This window comes from Bombina bombina, chromosome 1 (assembly GCF_027579735.1).
Source record: "Bombina bombina isolate aBomBom1 chromosome 1, aBomBom1.pri, whole genome shotgun sequence".
NCBI classification, from domain to species: domain Eukaryota; kingdom Metazoa; phylum Chordata; class Amphibia; order Anura; family Bombinatoridae; genus Bombina; species Bombina bombina.
The window spans coordinates 1,556,042,814-1,556,060,445 of NC_069499.1; the positions used below are offsets into that span (position 1 = coordinate 1,556,042,814).

The 17,632-nt window shown below is 42.4% G+C and overlaps 1 protein-coding gene and 1 long non-coding RNA gene across 2 annotated transcripts in view; one reads left to right on the forward strand and one right to left on the reverse strand.

Moving 5' to 3' along the window:
* QRICH2 (glutamine rich 2) overlaps positions 1-17,632 on the forward strand; it is a 477,139-nt gene that overhangs the window by 319,578 nt on the left and 139,929 nt on the right. Inside the window, exons 8-10 of the mRNA XM_053709330.1 lie at positions 1,532-1,606; positions 1,836-2,000; positions 4,724-4,845. Of these exons, the coding sequence (XP_053565305.1) occupies positions 1,532-1,606; positions 1,836-2,000; positions 4,724-4,845 (362 nt within the window). The remainder of the gene's footprint in view (positions 1-1,531; positions 1,607-1,835; positions 2,001-4,723; positions 4,846-17,632) is intronic.
* LOC128655774 (uncharacterized) overlaps positions 1-17,632 on the reverse strand; it is a 300,545-nt gene that overhangs the window by 164,256 nt on the left and 118,657 nt on the right. The window lies entirely within an intron of this gene.

Here is a 17,632-nt window from a genome sequence, read left to right on the forward strand (position 1 = left end):
GCGATGTTAGGGGCGGCAGATTAGGGGTTAATAAATGTAGGTAGGTGGCGGCGATGTTAGGGACGGCAGATTAGGGGTTAATACTATTTAACTAGTGTTTGCGATGCGAGAGTATGGCGGTTTGGGGGTTAATATGTTTAATATATTGGCGGTGATGTCCGGAGTGGCAGATTAGGGGTTAATAATTTTATTATAGTGTTTGCGATGCGGGAGGGCTTCGGTTTAGGGGTTAATAGGTAGTTTATGGGTGTTAGTGTACTTTTTAGCACTTTAGTTATGAGTTTTATGCTACTGACTTTAGAAAGTGTTACGAATCTTGACGGGATAGGGTGTACCACTCACTTTTTGGCCTCCCAGGAAAAGCTTGTAATATCGGCGCTATAGAAGTCCCATTGAAAAAAGACTTTACACAATTTGCATAAGTTGATTTGCGGTAAGGCCAGAAAAGTGTCCGTTGCCCCTAAACCTGCAAGACTCGTAATAGCAGCGGTAGTGAAAAAGCAGCGTTATAACCTAACGCTGCTTTTTCACTATAACGCAAAACTCGTAATCTAGCCGTTAGTGTTTTTTATTTTTTGTAATTTTAGTGTTTGTTTGTTTTTTTGGTAATGTTAGTTTTTTTTTGTTTTGTTTTTTCGTAGTGTTAGGTTTTTTTAATTTTGTAATTTAGGGTTTTTTTTTAGTTTATTTTATTTTCTTAAATCTGTTGGTGCTCTACAAATAACTGATAATAATAATAATAGTTGTGTTAATTTAAAGTATAGGAGATAGGTTTAGGGGTTAATAGTTTAATTTAGTGTATTGCGATGTGGGGGGCCGGCGGTTTAGGGGTTAATAGTTTTATTATAGTAGTAGCGATGTGGGGGGTGGCGGTTTAGGGGTTAATAGGTTTATTTTGGTGTTAGTGATGGGCCGGCAGTTTATTGGTTAATTACTTTATTTAGTGTCAGCGATGTCGGGGAGTGGCGGATTAGGGGTATTATTTAGACTAGGGGTTTATGTTTGGTTGTTAGGTTTTTACATAACTTTCTTTTCCCCATAGACATCAATGGGGATTGTATACACTTTCTCTCCATTGATGTCTATGGGGGAAAACGTGCATGAGCACGTCAAGTCAGACCTTGGGTTTTGTGCGGTATGGATCTTAACGCACCATATCGCACAAGAAAAGAAGATTTTTTCAGTAACTCGTAATGGCAGCGCTATGAAGAGTGCGATACCATTCATTTTTTTCCCGTTATTTACGCATCCGGTTTAGTGCACAACTTGTAATCTTGGTGATAGAGTGGTAAAGACATATACCCACTCCTGAGCTCCTATCAGCCTACCTATATGCACACTTTATTTACACCATGAAAGTTTAATTTAGTCTATACTGTCCTTTTAAAAAGCTTTACCTATCTCTTTCTCTTTTATTCTCTCGTTTTCTCTTCCCTCCTCACTTTTCTAATTGACGATTCCCCACTTCCATCCCACCTTGCACACATAACCTCTGTCCTCCTAGACAATACTGTTTTTTTCTCTCCTGAAGATTCTATATCAGTCAGTGGCAAAACTAAGAGAGACAAAAGCCGATCGGGAACATACTGAGCTGGAGACAGATGTGGTGAGAAGTATTTGGTTTTTAACCTCTTGTCATATGAATACTGGACACTTTCCCTCTGTTTCCCTTTATCCTCTCATACTTCATCTGCCCATATAAATCCTTATGGCTCTCAGCATCACATCTCTTTGCCTCTCTCACTTTCCCTTTTGTCTTCTCATCCTTTAGTCTGGCCTGTCCCCTCTTTCAGATCCTTCCTTTAAGGTCTTTTTCTTTTTTGTGGCATAATCAGAAAGCAGCCAAAAAAGCCCTTGAGAGGAAGGTGAGCCGCACGCAGTTTGATGCCACTACAGAGCAGTTAAACAATATGCTGCAGGAGCTGCTGGGCAGGGTGAATGGGCAGGAGCAGGACTGGCAGCGGTTCTTGGACAAGATTAATGCTGAGATGGAGAGCAAGGTGAGAAAGGCCCGGGGCTTAGTGTGAATGTTAGCGCTGTGGAATCTGCTGGCGCTCTACAAATAACCGATAATAATAATGTGCTTCTCTGTGCATGCGCCTGCTAATGTGTCTCTCTGTGCATGCACCTGATAATGTGCCTCTCTGTGCATGCACCTGCTAATGTGTCTCTCTGTGCATGCACCTGATAATGTGCCTCTCTGTGCATGCACCTGCTAATGTGTCTCTCTGTGCATGCACCTGCTAATGTGTCTCTCTGTGCATGCACCTGCTAATGTGCCTCTCTGTGCATGCGCCTGCTAATGTGTCTCTCTGTGCATGCACCTGATAATGTGCCTCTCTGTGCATGCACCTGCTAATGTGCCTCTCTGTGCATGCACTTGCTAATGTGCCTCTCTGTGCATGCACCTGCTAATGTGCCTCTCTGTGCATGCACTTGCTAATGTGCCTCTCTGTGCATGCACCTGCTAATGTGCCTCTCTGTGCATGCACCTGCTAATGTGCCTCTCTGTGCATGCACCTGCTAATGTGCCTCTCTCTGCATGCACCTGCTAATGTGCCTCTCTGTGCATGCACCTGCTAATGTGCCTCTCTGTGCATGCACCTGCTAATGTGCCTCTCTGTGCATGCGCTTGCTAATGTGCCTCTCTGTGCATGCACCTGATAATGTGCCTCTCTGTGCATTCACTTGCTAATGTGCCTCTCTGTGCATGCACCTGCTAATGTGCCTCTCTGTGCATGCACCTGCTAATGTGCCTCTTTGTGCATGCACCTGCTAATGTGCCTCTCTGTGCATGCGCCTGCTAATGTACCTCTGTGCATGCGCCTGCTAATGTACTTCTGTGGATGCGCCTGCTAATGTGCCTCTCTGTGCATGCACCTGCTAATGTGCCGCTCTCTGTATGCACCTGCTAATGTGCCTCTCTCTGCATGCACCTGCTAATGTGCCTCTCTGTGCATGCTCCTGCTAATGTGCCTCTCTGTGCATGCGCCTGCTAATGTGCCTCTCTGTGCATGCGCCTGCTAATGTGCCTCTCTGTGCATGCGCCTGCTATTGTGCCTCTCTGTGCATGCGCCTGCTAATGTGCCTCTGTGCATGCGCCTGCTAATCTGCCTCTCTGTGCATGCGCCTGCTATTCTACCTCTCTGTGCATGCGCCTGCTAATCTGCCTCTCTGTGCATGAACCTGCTAATGTGCCTCTCTGTGCATGCGCTTGCTAATGTGCCTCTCTGTGCATGTGCCTGCTAATGTGCCTCTCTGTGCATGCGCCTGCTAATGTGCCTCTCTGTGCATGCACCTGCTAATGTGCCTCTCTGTGTATGCGCTTGGTAATGTGCCTCTCTGTGCATGCACCTGCTAATCTGCCTCTCTGTGCATGCGCCTGCTAATGTGCCTCTCTGTGCATGCACCTGCTAATTTGCCTCTCTGTGCATGCACCTGCTAATGTGCCTCTCTGTGCATGCGCTTGCTAATGTGCCTTTCTGTGCATGTGCCTGCTAATGTGCCTCTCTGTGCATGCACCTGCTAATGTGCCTCTCTGTGCATGCGCTTGCTAATGTGCCTCTCTGTGCATGCACCTGCTAATGTGCCTCTCTGTGCATGCGCTTGCTAATGTGCCTCTCTGTGCATGCGCTTGCTAATGTGCCTCTCTGTGCATGCACCTGCTAATGTGCCTCTCTGTGCATGCGCTTGCTAATGTGCCTCTCTGTGCATGTGCCTGCTAATGTGCCTCTCGTGTGTTATATACCCAGCTTTACATGCAGATGCGTTCTCTGCCCCGTATGCCTATGTGGCATGGGCTATTGTCATTGGCTCACCATGTGTTCAGCTAAGTCCCTTTAGTCCGTTGTAGCTTTGCAGGGGTTAAACACATAGTTATATGGAAGCAATAGTGCAATAATACATTGCTCTACAATGTGTGAAATAAAGTAAAAATGAGATCAGATAGCCCTTTTCTTTATTCTCTTGGTATCCTGTGTTGAAAAGCATACCAATGTAGGCTCGGTAGCACCAATGCACTACTGGTAACTATCTGATGATTGGTGGCTGCACACATATGCCTCTTGTCATTGGCTCACCAGATGTATTCAGCTCAGCCCAGTAGAGCAGTGCTGCTCCTTCAACAAAGGATACCAAGAGAATGAGGAAAGTTTCATAATAGAAGCAAATTGGAAAGTTGCTTAAAATTAAATGTTCTGAATCATCGAAGAAATTATTTGTTTCATGTCTCTTTAAAGTCTTTCATCACACTGGGTAACTGGTTATATGATGCACTGAAGCTTGTTGGGCGCGGCTATGTTCTTTGTTTGTAGCATGCAGGTAAATATAATGGGTCTATTTATGAAAGGCCTCTCGGACATGATCCGACTGACCTCACTGAATGATCAATACGCTCTCCGCATTCAGCATTGCACCAGCAACTCTTGTGAACTGCTGGTGCAACGCCACCCCCTGCAGATTCGTGGCCAATCGGCCGCTAGCAGGGGGGTGTCAATCAATGTCAATCAATGTCTGTCCGCCTCTTTATAGCAGGAGGACAGGTTATGGAGCTCCGTAACTTGTGTTTCTGACGAGTCTGAAGGCTCGCCAGAAACACGGGCCTTCAGGCTCCATACGGAGCTTGGTAAATGGGCCCCAATGACTTAACAATAAGAAAATGTTTGTGTCTGTATATTCCTCTATGTATATACGGCAGCGGTTTTACTGTATTCTCTCCTGATAGTTGGACCGTATGGAGCTGTTCCCTCTCAAGCAGCAGCTGGAGGACAGATGGAGAGCGCTGCGCGGCCAGTTACAGAACAGCTCTCTGCAGACTGAGGGTGATGACGCTGCCTGCATACGCAAGTAGGTAACCCCGCAAGTCAGGGTATAATGTTGTATTAGTACAAGTTACAGCGTTTTATGTCTAGTAGATTGACGTTCCTTTCTGTGATATCTGCCCTCATGTCACCTGTACAAACGTTATCTCTGTAGCATATAAAGCACTGGCATTTCATTCTTAACCCATTCTCTGCCAAAGAATCCTGCAGAGCGTTGCAATGCAATGTGTTGCAGTCATTTCTGGCAACTATGAGGTTAAATATATTACTTTATGTAGAATTTCACTAATCTTCATAACTCAATTCTTTAAAAATAGAGCTAATAAAATCTCTTCTCAGGCAGATTAAACTATTGTAACTAAAAACCACACAAATCGAACCTTTATTTTGTGTTGCATTACCCTAACAGATGTGATGCACAAAATCCAAATGTAACCTTGCAGGTTAGAGATGATACTCACACTATGGCCTCTAGTTATCAAGCCGTCAACAGCAAATACGCTGGAATTCCGCAGCATATTTGTGGCAAGGCTGATTCACCATAGTTATCAAGCCCTACAGACCATCAAAAGTAGAATATATTGACTTAACCTACGATCCGCCGGACTCAGTCCGACACAGATTGATGGTTACATCACTCCAGATGTTCCGAACGCAAGTTCGGCACAATCTGACTACTTTTGGAAGTTATCAAAGAACAACCAGGTACGCTCGCCACTATTCCGGCCCAGCGTACCTGGTGTTCAATCCGCCGCCCTAGAGGCAGCGGATCCCATAGGAATCAATGGGAGTCTGACAGCAGCGAGAGCTCATGTTCGCTGCTGCCCGATATCCCATTGATTTCTATGGGAAGTGTCTGCACCTAACACCCTAACATGTACCCCGAGTCTAAACACCCCTAATCTGTCCCCCCTTCACCGCCACCACCTACTTTATCCTTATTAACCCCTAAACTGCCGCAACTAAATAAAATGTTTAACCCCTAAACCGCCGCTCCCGGACCCCGCCGCAACTATAATAAATTTATTAACCCCTAAACCGCCACTCCCGGACCCCGCCGCAACCTACATTATACCTATTAACCCCTAATCTGCCACCCCCTATACCCCCGCCACCTACATAAAGTTATTAACCCCTATCCTGCCGATCCCGGACCCCGCTGCAAATAAATTAATTGTTTAACCCCTAAACCGCCGCATCCGGAGCCCACCGCCACCTACAGTACATTGATTAACCCCTAATCTACCCCCCCTACACCGCCGCCAATATATTAAATTAATTAACCCCTAATTCCAAGTCTAACCCTAACCCTAACTTAAATATTATTTAAATTAATCTAAATAAATATTCGTATAATTAAATAAATTAATCTTATTTAAAACTAAATACTTACCTATAAAATAAACCCTAAGATAGCTACAATATAACAATTAGTTACATTGTAGCTATTTTAGGGTTTATTTTTTATTTTACAGGCAACTTTGTATTTATTTTAACTAGGTACAATAGTTATTAAATAGTTATTAACTATTTAATAACCACCTAGCTAAAATAAATACAAAATTACCTGTAAAATAAATCCTAACCTAAGTTACAATTACACCTAACACTACACTATCATTAAATAAATTAAATTAATTAACTACAATTACCTAACATTAAATAAAATTAACTAAAAACAACTAAAGTACAAAAAAAAACACCTCTAAATTACAGAAAATAAAAAAAATTACAAGAAGTTTAAACTAATTGCACCTAATCTAAGCGCCCTAATAAAATTAAAAAGCCCCCCAAAATAATAAAATTCCCTACCCTAAACTAAATTACAAATAGCCCTTAAAAGGGCCTTTTGCGGGGCATTGCCCCAAAGTAATCAGCTCTTTTACCTGTAAAAAAAAGAAATACAACCTCCCCAACATTAAAACCCACCACCCACACACCCAACCCTACTCTAAAACCAACCCAAACTCCCCTTAAAAAAAAACTAACACTACCCCCTTGAAGATCACCCTACCTTGAGACGTCTTCACCCAGCCGGCACAAGTCATCATCCGATCCAGCCAGAAATCTTCCTCGAATCCGGGCAGAAGAGGTCCTCCAAGCGGCAGAAGTCTTTATCCAAGCGGCATCTTCTATCTTCAATCAACCAGAGCGGAGCGGGTCCATCTTCATTCCAGCCGACGCTGGGCCATCCTCTTCAAACGCCGTTCTAACACTGAATGAAGGTTCCTTTAAATTACGTCATCCAAGATGGCGTCCCTTGAATTCCGATTGGCTGATAGGATTCTATCAGCCAATTGGAATTAAGGTAGGAAAAATCCAATTGGCTGATGTAATCAGCGAATCGGATTGAAGTTCAATCCGATTGGCTGATCCAGTCAGCCAATAGGATTGACCTCGCATTCTATTGGCTGATTGGAACAGCCAATAGAATGCGAGGGGGGCAGGATAGGGGTTAATAAATGTAATGTAGGTGGTGGAGGGCTCCGGGTTGCGGCGGTTTAGGGGTTAAACAATTAATTTATTTGTGGCGGGGTTAATAACTTTATGTAAGTGGCGGCGGTATAGGGGGCGGAAGATTAGGGGTTAATAGGTATAATGTAGGTGGCGGCGTGGTCCGGGAGTGGCGGTTTAGGGGTTCATATATTTATTATAGTGGCGGCGTGGTCCGGGAGCGGCGGTTTAGGTGTTCATATATTTATTATAGTTGCGGCGGGGTCCAGGAGCGGTGGTTTAGGGGTTAATAAGTTTATTTAGGTGCGGGGAGCTCTTTGCTGTGGTGTAATCTAAAAAGAGGACCTACATGGTATTCACTGAAGGCAAATTTTACCTTTTATCTATGAAATAGAAAGACACATTCAGTACATTACTGTATAGTGCTCAGTAAAATAAGCAGATTAAAAAAGCGTATTGAATGTACAAAGTATAAATTGTATTGATAATACACATTAAAGGAACATGAAACCCAAATGCTGAAGCACATGAAAGTGATTCAGTATAGCTGTAAAAAGCTGACTAGAAAATATCACCTGAACATCTCTATGTAAAAAAGGAAGATATTTTACCTCAGAATGTTCTCAGTTGCCACGTTGTAAATGGACTTCATGCAGCCAATCAGGAGGCTAGTACTGCAAGGGAGCGTCATGTGACATGTGCAGCACACTTATGTTATTTCCCTCCTCAGCTAAAGGAAAGATTACTATAAAATCTCATGAGATCACAGTAAAGGAAAGTGTGACATCAGCATTGATGAAGCTGATTGGATATTTTTTCATCATGCAGCTGACAGTAGCTGAGGGATAACTGTTAATAAACATAAAATTTGACCGAAGATAAGAACCAAAAAGGCCCAACAAGTCTACCCATATTACGGGGAAACAAAAGTTATGAAGCAACGGTCTAAAGTCCGCTGCGTCATAACCTGTCCGTCTGCTCTGAGGCGGCGGACAGAAATCAACCCGATCGAATACGATTGGGTTGATTGACACCCCCTGCTAGCGGCCAATTGGCCACAAATCTGCAAGGGGCGGTATTGCACCAGCAGTTCACAAGAACTGCTGGTGCGATGATAAATGCAGAGAGCAGCGGACATGATCCACAATATGTCCACTCGCACAATAATAAATAGGCCCCTACAGGTTACTTTTTCCTTAGGATAGCCTTATGCATGTCCCAGGCATTGTTAAGTTTCATTACAGTCTTTGTGTTTACCACCTCAATTGGAAGTTTATTCCATGAATCCACCTCCCTTTCTGTAAAATCTGCTAAAAAAATGAACTGCTTAAGTTTATGGGGCCTATTTATCAATCTCCGTATGGAGCTTGATGCCCCGTGTTTCTGGCGAGCCTTCAGGTTCTAAAGACCGCTGCTCCATAACCTGTCCGCCTGCTCTGAGGTGGCGGACAGACATTGCTGGAAATCAACCCTATCCAATACTATCGGGTTGATTGACACCCCCTGCTAGCAGCCGATTGGCCGCAAATCTGCAGGGGGTGGCATTGCACCAGCAGTTCAAAATATTTAACAAAAAAGCTGTCAAAAAGCCGCACACCAAGTACGGGGCGATCAGCAGCGGACTGTTGTTAACTAACAGTCATCGATCTCACTGCTATTCGGCTTTTTCACAGCTTTATTTATATATTGATCTCCAGACACCCCTTTGGCTTTTTTAGCGCTCCTAAACTATCCAAGTTGTCTTTATTTATATACTGTCACTAAACAAAGCCACTATACAAAACTGTTTAACCCCATATCCCGTTGCTCCCGGACCACGCCGCAACTAAATAAAGTTATTAACCCCTATCCCGCTACTCGCCGACACCGCCGCAACTCTAATAAACTTATTAACCCCTATTCCGCCGCTCCCGGACCCTGCCGCAACTAACTAAATGTATTAACCCCTAAACCTCTGGCCTTCCACATCACTACCAATTACTAAACCTATTAACCCCTAAACCGCCAGCCCCCCACATCGCCATAAACTAAATTAACCTATTAACCCCTAAACCTAACAACCCGCTAACTTTATATTAAATATTAACTCATCCCTATGTTAACTTACCTTAATAACTATATTAAACTATTAATTAACCTACCCTAACTATTAGACTAAAATTACAATAAACTATATTAAACTATTAATTAACCTACCCTAACTATTAGACTAAAATTACAATAAACTATATTAAACTAATAATTAACCTACCCTAACTTTTATACTAAGATTACATTAAACTATATTAAACTATTAATTAATCTACCCTAACTGTTATACTAAATTACATTAAACTACAAATTAAATTAAATATATTATATATTTAAAAACCTAACCCTACTCAAATAATTTAAATCTACTATTACAAAGTTACCAAAAACTAACAACTAAGTTACAAAAAAAACCTCCACTAAGTTACACAAAATAAAAAATAAATTATCAAAGATTTAAACTAATTACACCTAATCTAAGAGCCCTATGAAAATAAAAAAGCCCCCCCAAAATAAAAAAAAAACCCTAGCCTACAATAAACTACCAATAGCCTTTAAAAGGACCTTTTGCTGAGCATTGCCTCAAAGAAATCAGCTCTTTTACCTGTAAATAAAAAATACAAACAACCCCCCAACAGTAAAACCCACCATCCACACAACCAACCCCCCAAATAAAAACCTAATCTAAAAAATCCTAAGATCCCCATTGCCCTGAAAAGGGCATTTGGATGGGCATTGCCCTTAAAGGGAATTTAGCTCTTTTTCAAAATCCCAAACCCTAATCTAAAATTAAAACCCACCCAATAAACCCTTAAAAAAGCCTAACACTAACCCCGAAGATCCACTTACAGTTTCTGAAGAGCCGACATCATCCTCCACGAAGCGGCAGAAGTCCTCATCGAATCCAGCAGAAGTCTTCATCTAAGCGGGACAACGTCTTCATCCAGACGGCATCTTCTATCTTCATCCATCCGGCGCGGAGCGGCTCCTTTTTCAAGACATCCGACGCGAAGCATTCTCTTTGTTCGACGTCTTCTTTACAATGAATGTTCCTTTAAATGACGTCATCGAAGATGTCCCTTAGATTCCGATTGGCTGATAGAATTCTATTCCAATAATCCAATAGAATGCAAGCTCAATCCAATTGGCTGATTGGATCAGCCAATAGGATGAAAGCTCAATCCAATTGGCTGATTGCAACAGCCAATAGGATTTTTTCAACCTTAATTCCGATTGGCTGATAGAATTCTATCAGCCAATCGGAATCTAAGGGATGCCATCTTGGATGACGTTATTTAAACGAACATTCATTGTAAAGAAGACATCGAACGAAGAGGATATAGACCACTAACAAAACTAAAAATAGACAAATGAAGGAAAGTTGGTTATCCAAGAAAGGATGTTATAAATGTAACCATCATCCATGCCTTACATGTGCACACATAAAGACAGGTGACACCTTTATCTCTACGAATACTAATAAGGAATATAAAATAACATATAGGTTGGACTGTGCGTCCAAATATATAATTTATTTAATTACTTGTTCAATATGCAAAAAACAATATACAGGTTGTTCTAGTCGAATATTGAAAGATAGAGCAAGGGAACATCTTAATGATATACAGAATGAGTACCCAAAAACTAGAGTTGCTAAACATTTCAATCAACATCCTAATCCAACAAAAGCTTTTCAAATTCAGGCAATAGACCACCTTCCTAAAACTCCAAGAGGTGGTAATAGATTTAAGAAATTGCTATTTAAAGAAACAAAATGGATCTTTTTTCTGCAGACACGTGAGCCCAATGGCATTAATGCTAGGTGGGATGTAGATCTCTTCTTAGGTTAAAACATACATAAATGGGATATAGAACCTTTCTTAGGCTATAATACAAACAAATAGCCCATATATAAGAGGTCTATAGTTAACCTATTACTTAAATGGAACTACATATAGGGTTAACCACTTCGAGTATATGACCAAACCAAAATCATTTATTAAAATAAATTAAGAGAATAAATATAATTCATCAAATAAGTCTTTAAGCAAATAGTGGTAAACCCTAGTACTTTATCATTTTTGTAAATTCATCCGATCATGTAATTCATCTCATATATGATAAATAAGTAACAACTTCACAATCCCTAAAGAGTAGAAATAGTTTCCCGTTTTTTGGTTACATTAATATAATGCAGCTTTTTTCTTTTAGTGTTCTCTTGTTGTTGTTTTTTTATCATGTAAAAAGTTTGTTTCTTTTATCAATAACACTGTATATATGGAAATTCGCTAGATAATTATGTCATCTTTAAAATTCTCACCAAGTGTAGATTAGGCTAATTAAAGTTAAAAGTATGTATGAGAATTGTAAGACACATGTACCACGGGTGTTTATATTTATATCTGTAATGATGACAGGTATTCTACCTAACAACAGCTTATCACACACCGCTCTGAATTTCTGATTGGTGAACACACCCCCGATACGTCACTTCCGGTAACTCAAAGGTCACGTGATCAGAGTTTTTTTTTTAAAGCTGGCGTTTATGGTCAGAACACTATGTCACCATCGATAAAGCTACGGCGAAACGCGTCTGGTGACGCGCTCAAGGGGGTCAGAGGTACAGGTCTATACTACCAGTTATATGCACCGACAACACCAAGGTCTGTGAACTTTTTATTTACTTTGTATCCAATGAAGGCTATGTTTTACTGCTACAAGACCGGAGTGTTTTGAAATATTCATTGTTACAGCTCACAGGTAATCACATGAGTACTAAGGAGTGAGAGACTGTTAAGCATATAAGGTTCAAGGGAGGATTTTCAGCCTAAAAAGTTCATTTTTTGTTCCTAGTGGATAACATTGGCTGCTTGGGAGAGCATTTGGTGTTTTGTATCCTACTATATCTGTGCTTTTTAAGGGTTAAGCACAGGCGGTATCCTCCAACTTGCAGCTTCAGCAAAGAATAATTGACATTTGATAATCCATGTACTAGCTTATTCTTATCCTGGTTGTCTTTCATTTGTAGATTATAATGTTTTGTCCCATGAACACCCCCTTTTGTAATTTATATGTCTTCTTATAAGGGCAAGACTTTGAAAAAGAGGGCTCAGTATCTGAGATGACAACCCCTATATTTGATTTATATAGGCTAAAATGTTGAAATTATTCTACATTATATTAATATTAGTAGCTCACCTGGGTTCCTAATTGTTTGCAATTTTTCTTATCCGATCTTTTATTTTATGTACAGGTCTGAAGGTGATGGTTTATATCATTATTTCTCTTGCAAGGTGTATCCAGTCCACGGCTTCATCCTTTACTTGTGGGATATTCTCATTCTCTTTGCCGGCTCTGGCAGCAGGGCCTCTCTACGGGAGGGTAAAGTGAATGTGGTGTTAGATTTGTAGTTTTATATCTTCAATCAAGAGTTTGTTATTTTTAAATGGTACCGATTTGTACTATTCACTCTATAGCAGAAATGTGATGAAGAATTCTGCTGAGAGGAAAATGATTTTAGCATGTTGTAACTAAAATCCACTGCTGTTCCCACACAGGACTGAGGAGTACCAGAAAACTTCAGTTGGGGGGAACAGTTTGCAGGCTTAACTGCAATAAGGTATGTTCAGTCATCTTTTTCTAGACAAGATTCAGTTAATGCTAGAAGACTGACAAGAATCCCCATGTGGGGAAGGTAAGCTATGTTCTGAGACTCAGTATAGAATGAAGGCTTACTTAACAGGGCTCAATAGACTGGTTGACACTGTTACAGGGCAATCGATTATTTATTGGAGAAAATACTCGTTGTAGACACTTTTTAAGCACTTTTGTGTGTTTATTATGGGTTTTTTTTCCACATGGCATATTGTTTAGTCACCTAATTGTGATTTTGAAGGCCCCACATCTCCGGAGTGGAGGGGGAGGGGGCCTAATTTCACGCCTCAGTTGCGCAGTTAGTATTAACAGACAGTTCATGCTGCTTCACATGGAGGGTTCAGAGACTGTTTGAGGACTTCAAAGAAGCTTGTTTTCCCCAAAACTAATCCCTAAGGGCAGGTAGGGCCACGGCAGTAAGCTGTGGCAAGGTGCTGTAGTTTGTAAACCGGTTGCCGGCTTTAGGCTGCTCCGGTTTGGGCATTAAGGGGTTAATTGGGCTGAAAATTGTTGTGCAATCATATCAAAGCCTTAGGCTCATACGGTGAAAATTTCAAAGAGATTGGTTCATTTCTCACGGTTTTGTAAAATTGTGTGCGCTTTTTATTTCTTAAAGGCACAGTAACGTTTTTTTCAAATTGAAATTTTTATTTGAATAAAGTGTTTCCAAGCCTGCTTGTGTATAATACTAGTCTGTTAAACATGTCTGACACTAAGGAAAGGCCTTGCTCTATGTGTTCAGAAGCCATGGTGGAACCCCCTCTAAAATTGTGTTCCAAGTGCACTAATGTGTCTATACACTTTAAAGATCATATTGTGTCACTTAAAAATGTAGCCCTAGATGATTCTTTGACGGAAGGTAACGAGGATAGTCCGCCTTCCTCTCCCCATGTGTCACCACCAGTTACACCTGCGCAAGCGATGCCTAGTACCTCTAGTGCATTGGCCCCTATTACATTACAACAATTAGCGACAGTCATGGATAATTCCCTTGCGGCATTTCTATCCAAACTGCCAGTTTTTCCTACAAAGCGTTATAGAGCGATAGCTCTGTTTTAAGAACAGATTATGAGCAGTCGGAAGCTTTGGGAGGTTTATCTGACATACCCTCACAACACTCTGAAGTGGGGGTGAGGGATTTGATGTCTGAGGGAGAAATCTCCGACTCAGGAAAGGTTTCTCAGCGGGCAGAATCAGATTCACTAGCGTTTAAATTTAAACTGGAACACCTCCGCGTATTGCTTAGGGAGGTTTTATCCACTCTGGATGATTGTGACCCTATGGTGGTTCCAGAGAAATTGTGTAAGATGGACAAATACCTAGAAGTCCCGGTATACACTGATGCGTTTCCAATCCCTAAAAGGGTGGCGGACATTGTTTCTAGGGAGTGGGAGAGACCAGGTGTCCCTTTTGTTCCCCCCCCCATTTTTAAGAAAATGTTCCCCATAACTGACCCCAGGCGGGACTCGTGGCAGACGGTCCCTAAGGTAGAGGGGGCAGTTTCTACACTGGCAAAACGCACAACTATTCCAATTGAAGACAGTTGTGCTTTCAAAGATCCTATGGATAAAAAGTTAGAAGGTTTACTAAAGAAAATTTTTGTTCAACAAGGTTTCCTTCTCCAACCCATTGCCTGCATTATTCCTGTAACTACTGCAGCAGCTTTCTGGTTTGAGGCGCTGGAGGAGTCGCTCCAGAGGGAGACTTCATATGACGAAGTCATGGATAGAATTAAAGCTCTAAAGCTGGCTAATTCTTTTATCACAAATGCCGCTTTGCAATTGGCTAAGTTAGCAGCAAAAAATTCAGGTTTCCCCATTATGGCGCGCAGGGCACTTTGGCTCAAGTCATGGTCTGCCGATGTGTCGTCAAAATCCAAATTACTAAATATCCCTTTCAAGGGCAAGACCCTTTTCGGGCCAGAATTGAAAGAGATTATTTCAGAAATCACAGGGGGTAAGGGCCATACTCTCCCTCAGGATAGGCCCTTTAGGGCTAAGAACAAAGATAATTTTCGTTCCTTTTGTAACTTCAGGAGCGGTCCCGCTTCAGCCTCTACAGTTGCAAAGCAAGAGGGTAGCGCTTCACAGCCAAAGGCAACCTGGAAGCCTTTACAGCGCTGGAACAAGGGTAAACAGGCCAAGAAGCCTGCAGCTGCTACTAAAACAGCATGAAGGGGTAGCCCCCGATCCGGGACCGGATCTGGTAGGGGGCAGACTCTCTCTCTTCGCTCAGGCTTGGGCAAGAGATGTTCACGATCCCTGGGCAGTAGAGATTGTTACCCAGGGATATCTTTTAGAATTCAAGGACTCCCCTCCAAGGGGAAGGTTTCACATTTCTCGTCTGTCTACAGACCAGACAAAGAAAGAGGCGTTCTTACGCTGTGTAGAAGATCTACTCATGATGGGAGTGATATGTCCAGTTCCAATTGCAGAACAAGGAATGGGCTTTTACTCAAACCTGTTTGTGGTCCCCAAAAAAGAGGGAACTTTCAGACCAATCCTGGATCTAAAAATTATAAACAAATTCCTCAGAGTCCCATCATTCAAGATGGAGACCATTCGAACAATCTTACCAATGATCCAGGAAGGTCAATATATGACTACCATGGATTTAAAGGATGCGTACCTACATATCCCTATCCACAAAGATCATCACCAGTTTCTCAGGTTCACTTTTCTGGACAAACATTACCAGTTCGTGGCTCTTCCTTTCGGTTTGGCCACTGCTCCCAGAATTTTCACAAAGGTGCTAGGTTCCCTTCTGGCGGTGCTAAGACCGCGGGGCATAGCAGTAGCGCCTTACCTAGACGACATCCTAATTCAGGCGTCGTCTTTTCCCAGAGCCAAGGCTCACACGGAGATTGTACTGGCCTTTCTAAGGTCTCACGTGTGGAAGGTGAACATCGAAAAGAGTTCTCTGTTTCCGTTCACAAGGGTTCCCTTCCTGGGAACACTAATAGATTCGGTAGAAATGAAGATATTTCTGACGGAGGTCAGAAAGTTAAAGCTTTTAACTACTTGCCAAGTACTTCATTCGATTATTCGACCATCTGTAGCTCAGTGCATGGAGGCAATCGGATTAATGGTAGCGGCAATGGACATAGTCCCTTTTGCTCGAATACATCTCAGACCACTGCAACTGTGCATGCTCAAACAGTGGAATGGGGATTACGCAGACTTGTCTCGTCAAATACAATTGGACCAGGGGACCAGAGACTCTCTTCTCTGGTGGTTGTCTCAGGCTCATCTGTCTCAGGGAACATGTTTCCGCAGACCAGAGTGGATCATTGTAACGACCGATGCCAGGCTGGGGTGCAGTCTGGGACTCCCTGAAAGCTCAGGGCTTATGGTCTCGAGAAGAATCTCTTCTCCCGATAAACATTTTGGAACTGAGAGCGATATTCAATGCGCTTCAGGCATGGCCTCAACTAGCTGCAGCCAAATTCATCAGATTTCAGTCGGACAACATCACGACTGTAGCTTATATCAATCATCAGGGGGGAACGAAGAGTTCCTTAGCGATGAAGGAAGTCACCAAAATAATCAGGTGGGCGGAGGATCACTCCTGCCATCTCTCAGCAATTCACATCCCAGGAGTGGACAACTGGGAGGCGGATTTTCTAAGTCGTCAGACTTTTCACCCGGGGGAGTGGGAACTCCACCCGGAGGTTTTTGCTCAGCTGACTCAGCTATGGGGCACTCCAGAATTGGATCTGATGGCGTCCCGTCAGAACACCAAACTTCCTCTCTACGGATCCAGGTCCAGGGACCCCAAGGCGGTATTGATAGATGCTCTAGCAGCGCCTTGGTCCTTCAATCTGGCTTATGTCTTTCCACCGTTTCCTCTTCTCCCTCGTCTGGTCGCCAGAATCAAGCAGGAGAAGGCTTCGGTGATTCTGATAGCGCCTGCGTGGCCACGCAGGACTTGGTATGCAGACCTAGTGGACATGTCATCTGTTCCACCATGGACACTGCCAATGAGGCAGGATCTTCTAATACAGGGTCCGTTCAAGCATCCAAATCTAGTTTCTCTGCTTGGAGATTGAACGCTTAATTCTATCAAAACGTGGTTTCACTGAGTCAGTTATAGATACTCTGATTCAGGCTAGAAAGCCTGTCACTAGGAAAATCTACCATAAGATATGGCGAAAATATCTTTGTTGGTGTGAATCCAAGAGTTACTCATGGAGTAAGATTAGGATTCCCAGAATATTGTCTTTTCTCCAAGAAGGATTGGAGAAAGGATTGTCAGCTAGTTCTTTAAAGGGACAGATATCTGCTCTGTCTATTCTCTTACACAAGCGTCTGGCAGAGGTACCAGACGTTCAAGCGTTTGCTCAGGCTCTAGTCAGAATCAAGACTGTTTATAAACCTGCGGCTCCGCCATGGAGTCTAAATCTAGTTCTTAAAGTTCTTCAAGGGGTTCCGTTTCAACCTTTACATTCCATAGATATTAAGTTATTATCTTGGAAAGTTCTGTTTTTGGTAGCTATATCTTCTGCTCGAAGAGTTTCAGAATTGTCTGCTTTGCAGTGTGATTCTCCTTACCTGGTGTTTCACGCAGATAAGGTTGTTTTGCGTACCAAGCCTTGGTTTCTTCCTAAGGTTGTTTCTAACAAGAATATTAACCAGGAAATAATAGTTCCTTCTCTGTGTCCTAACCCATCTTCA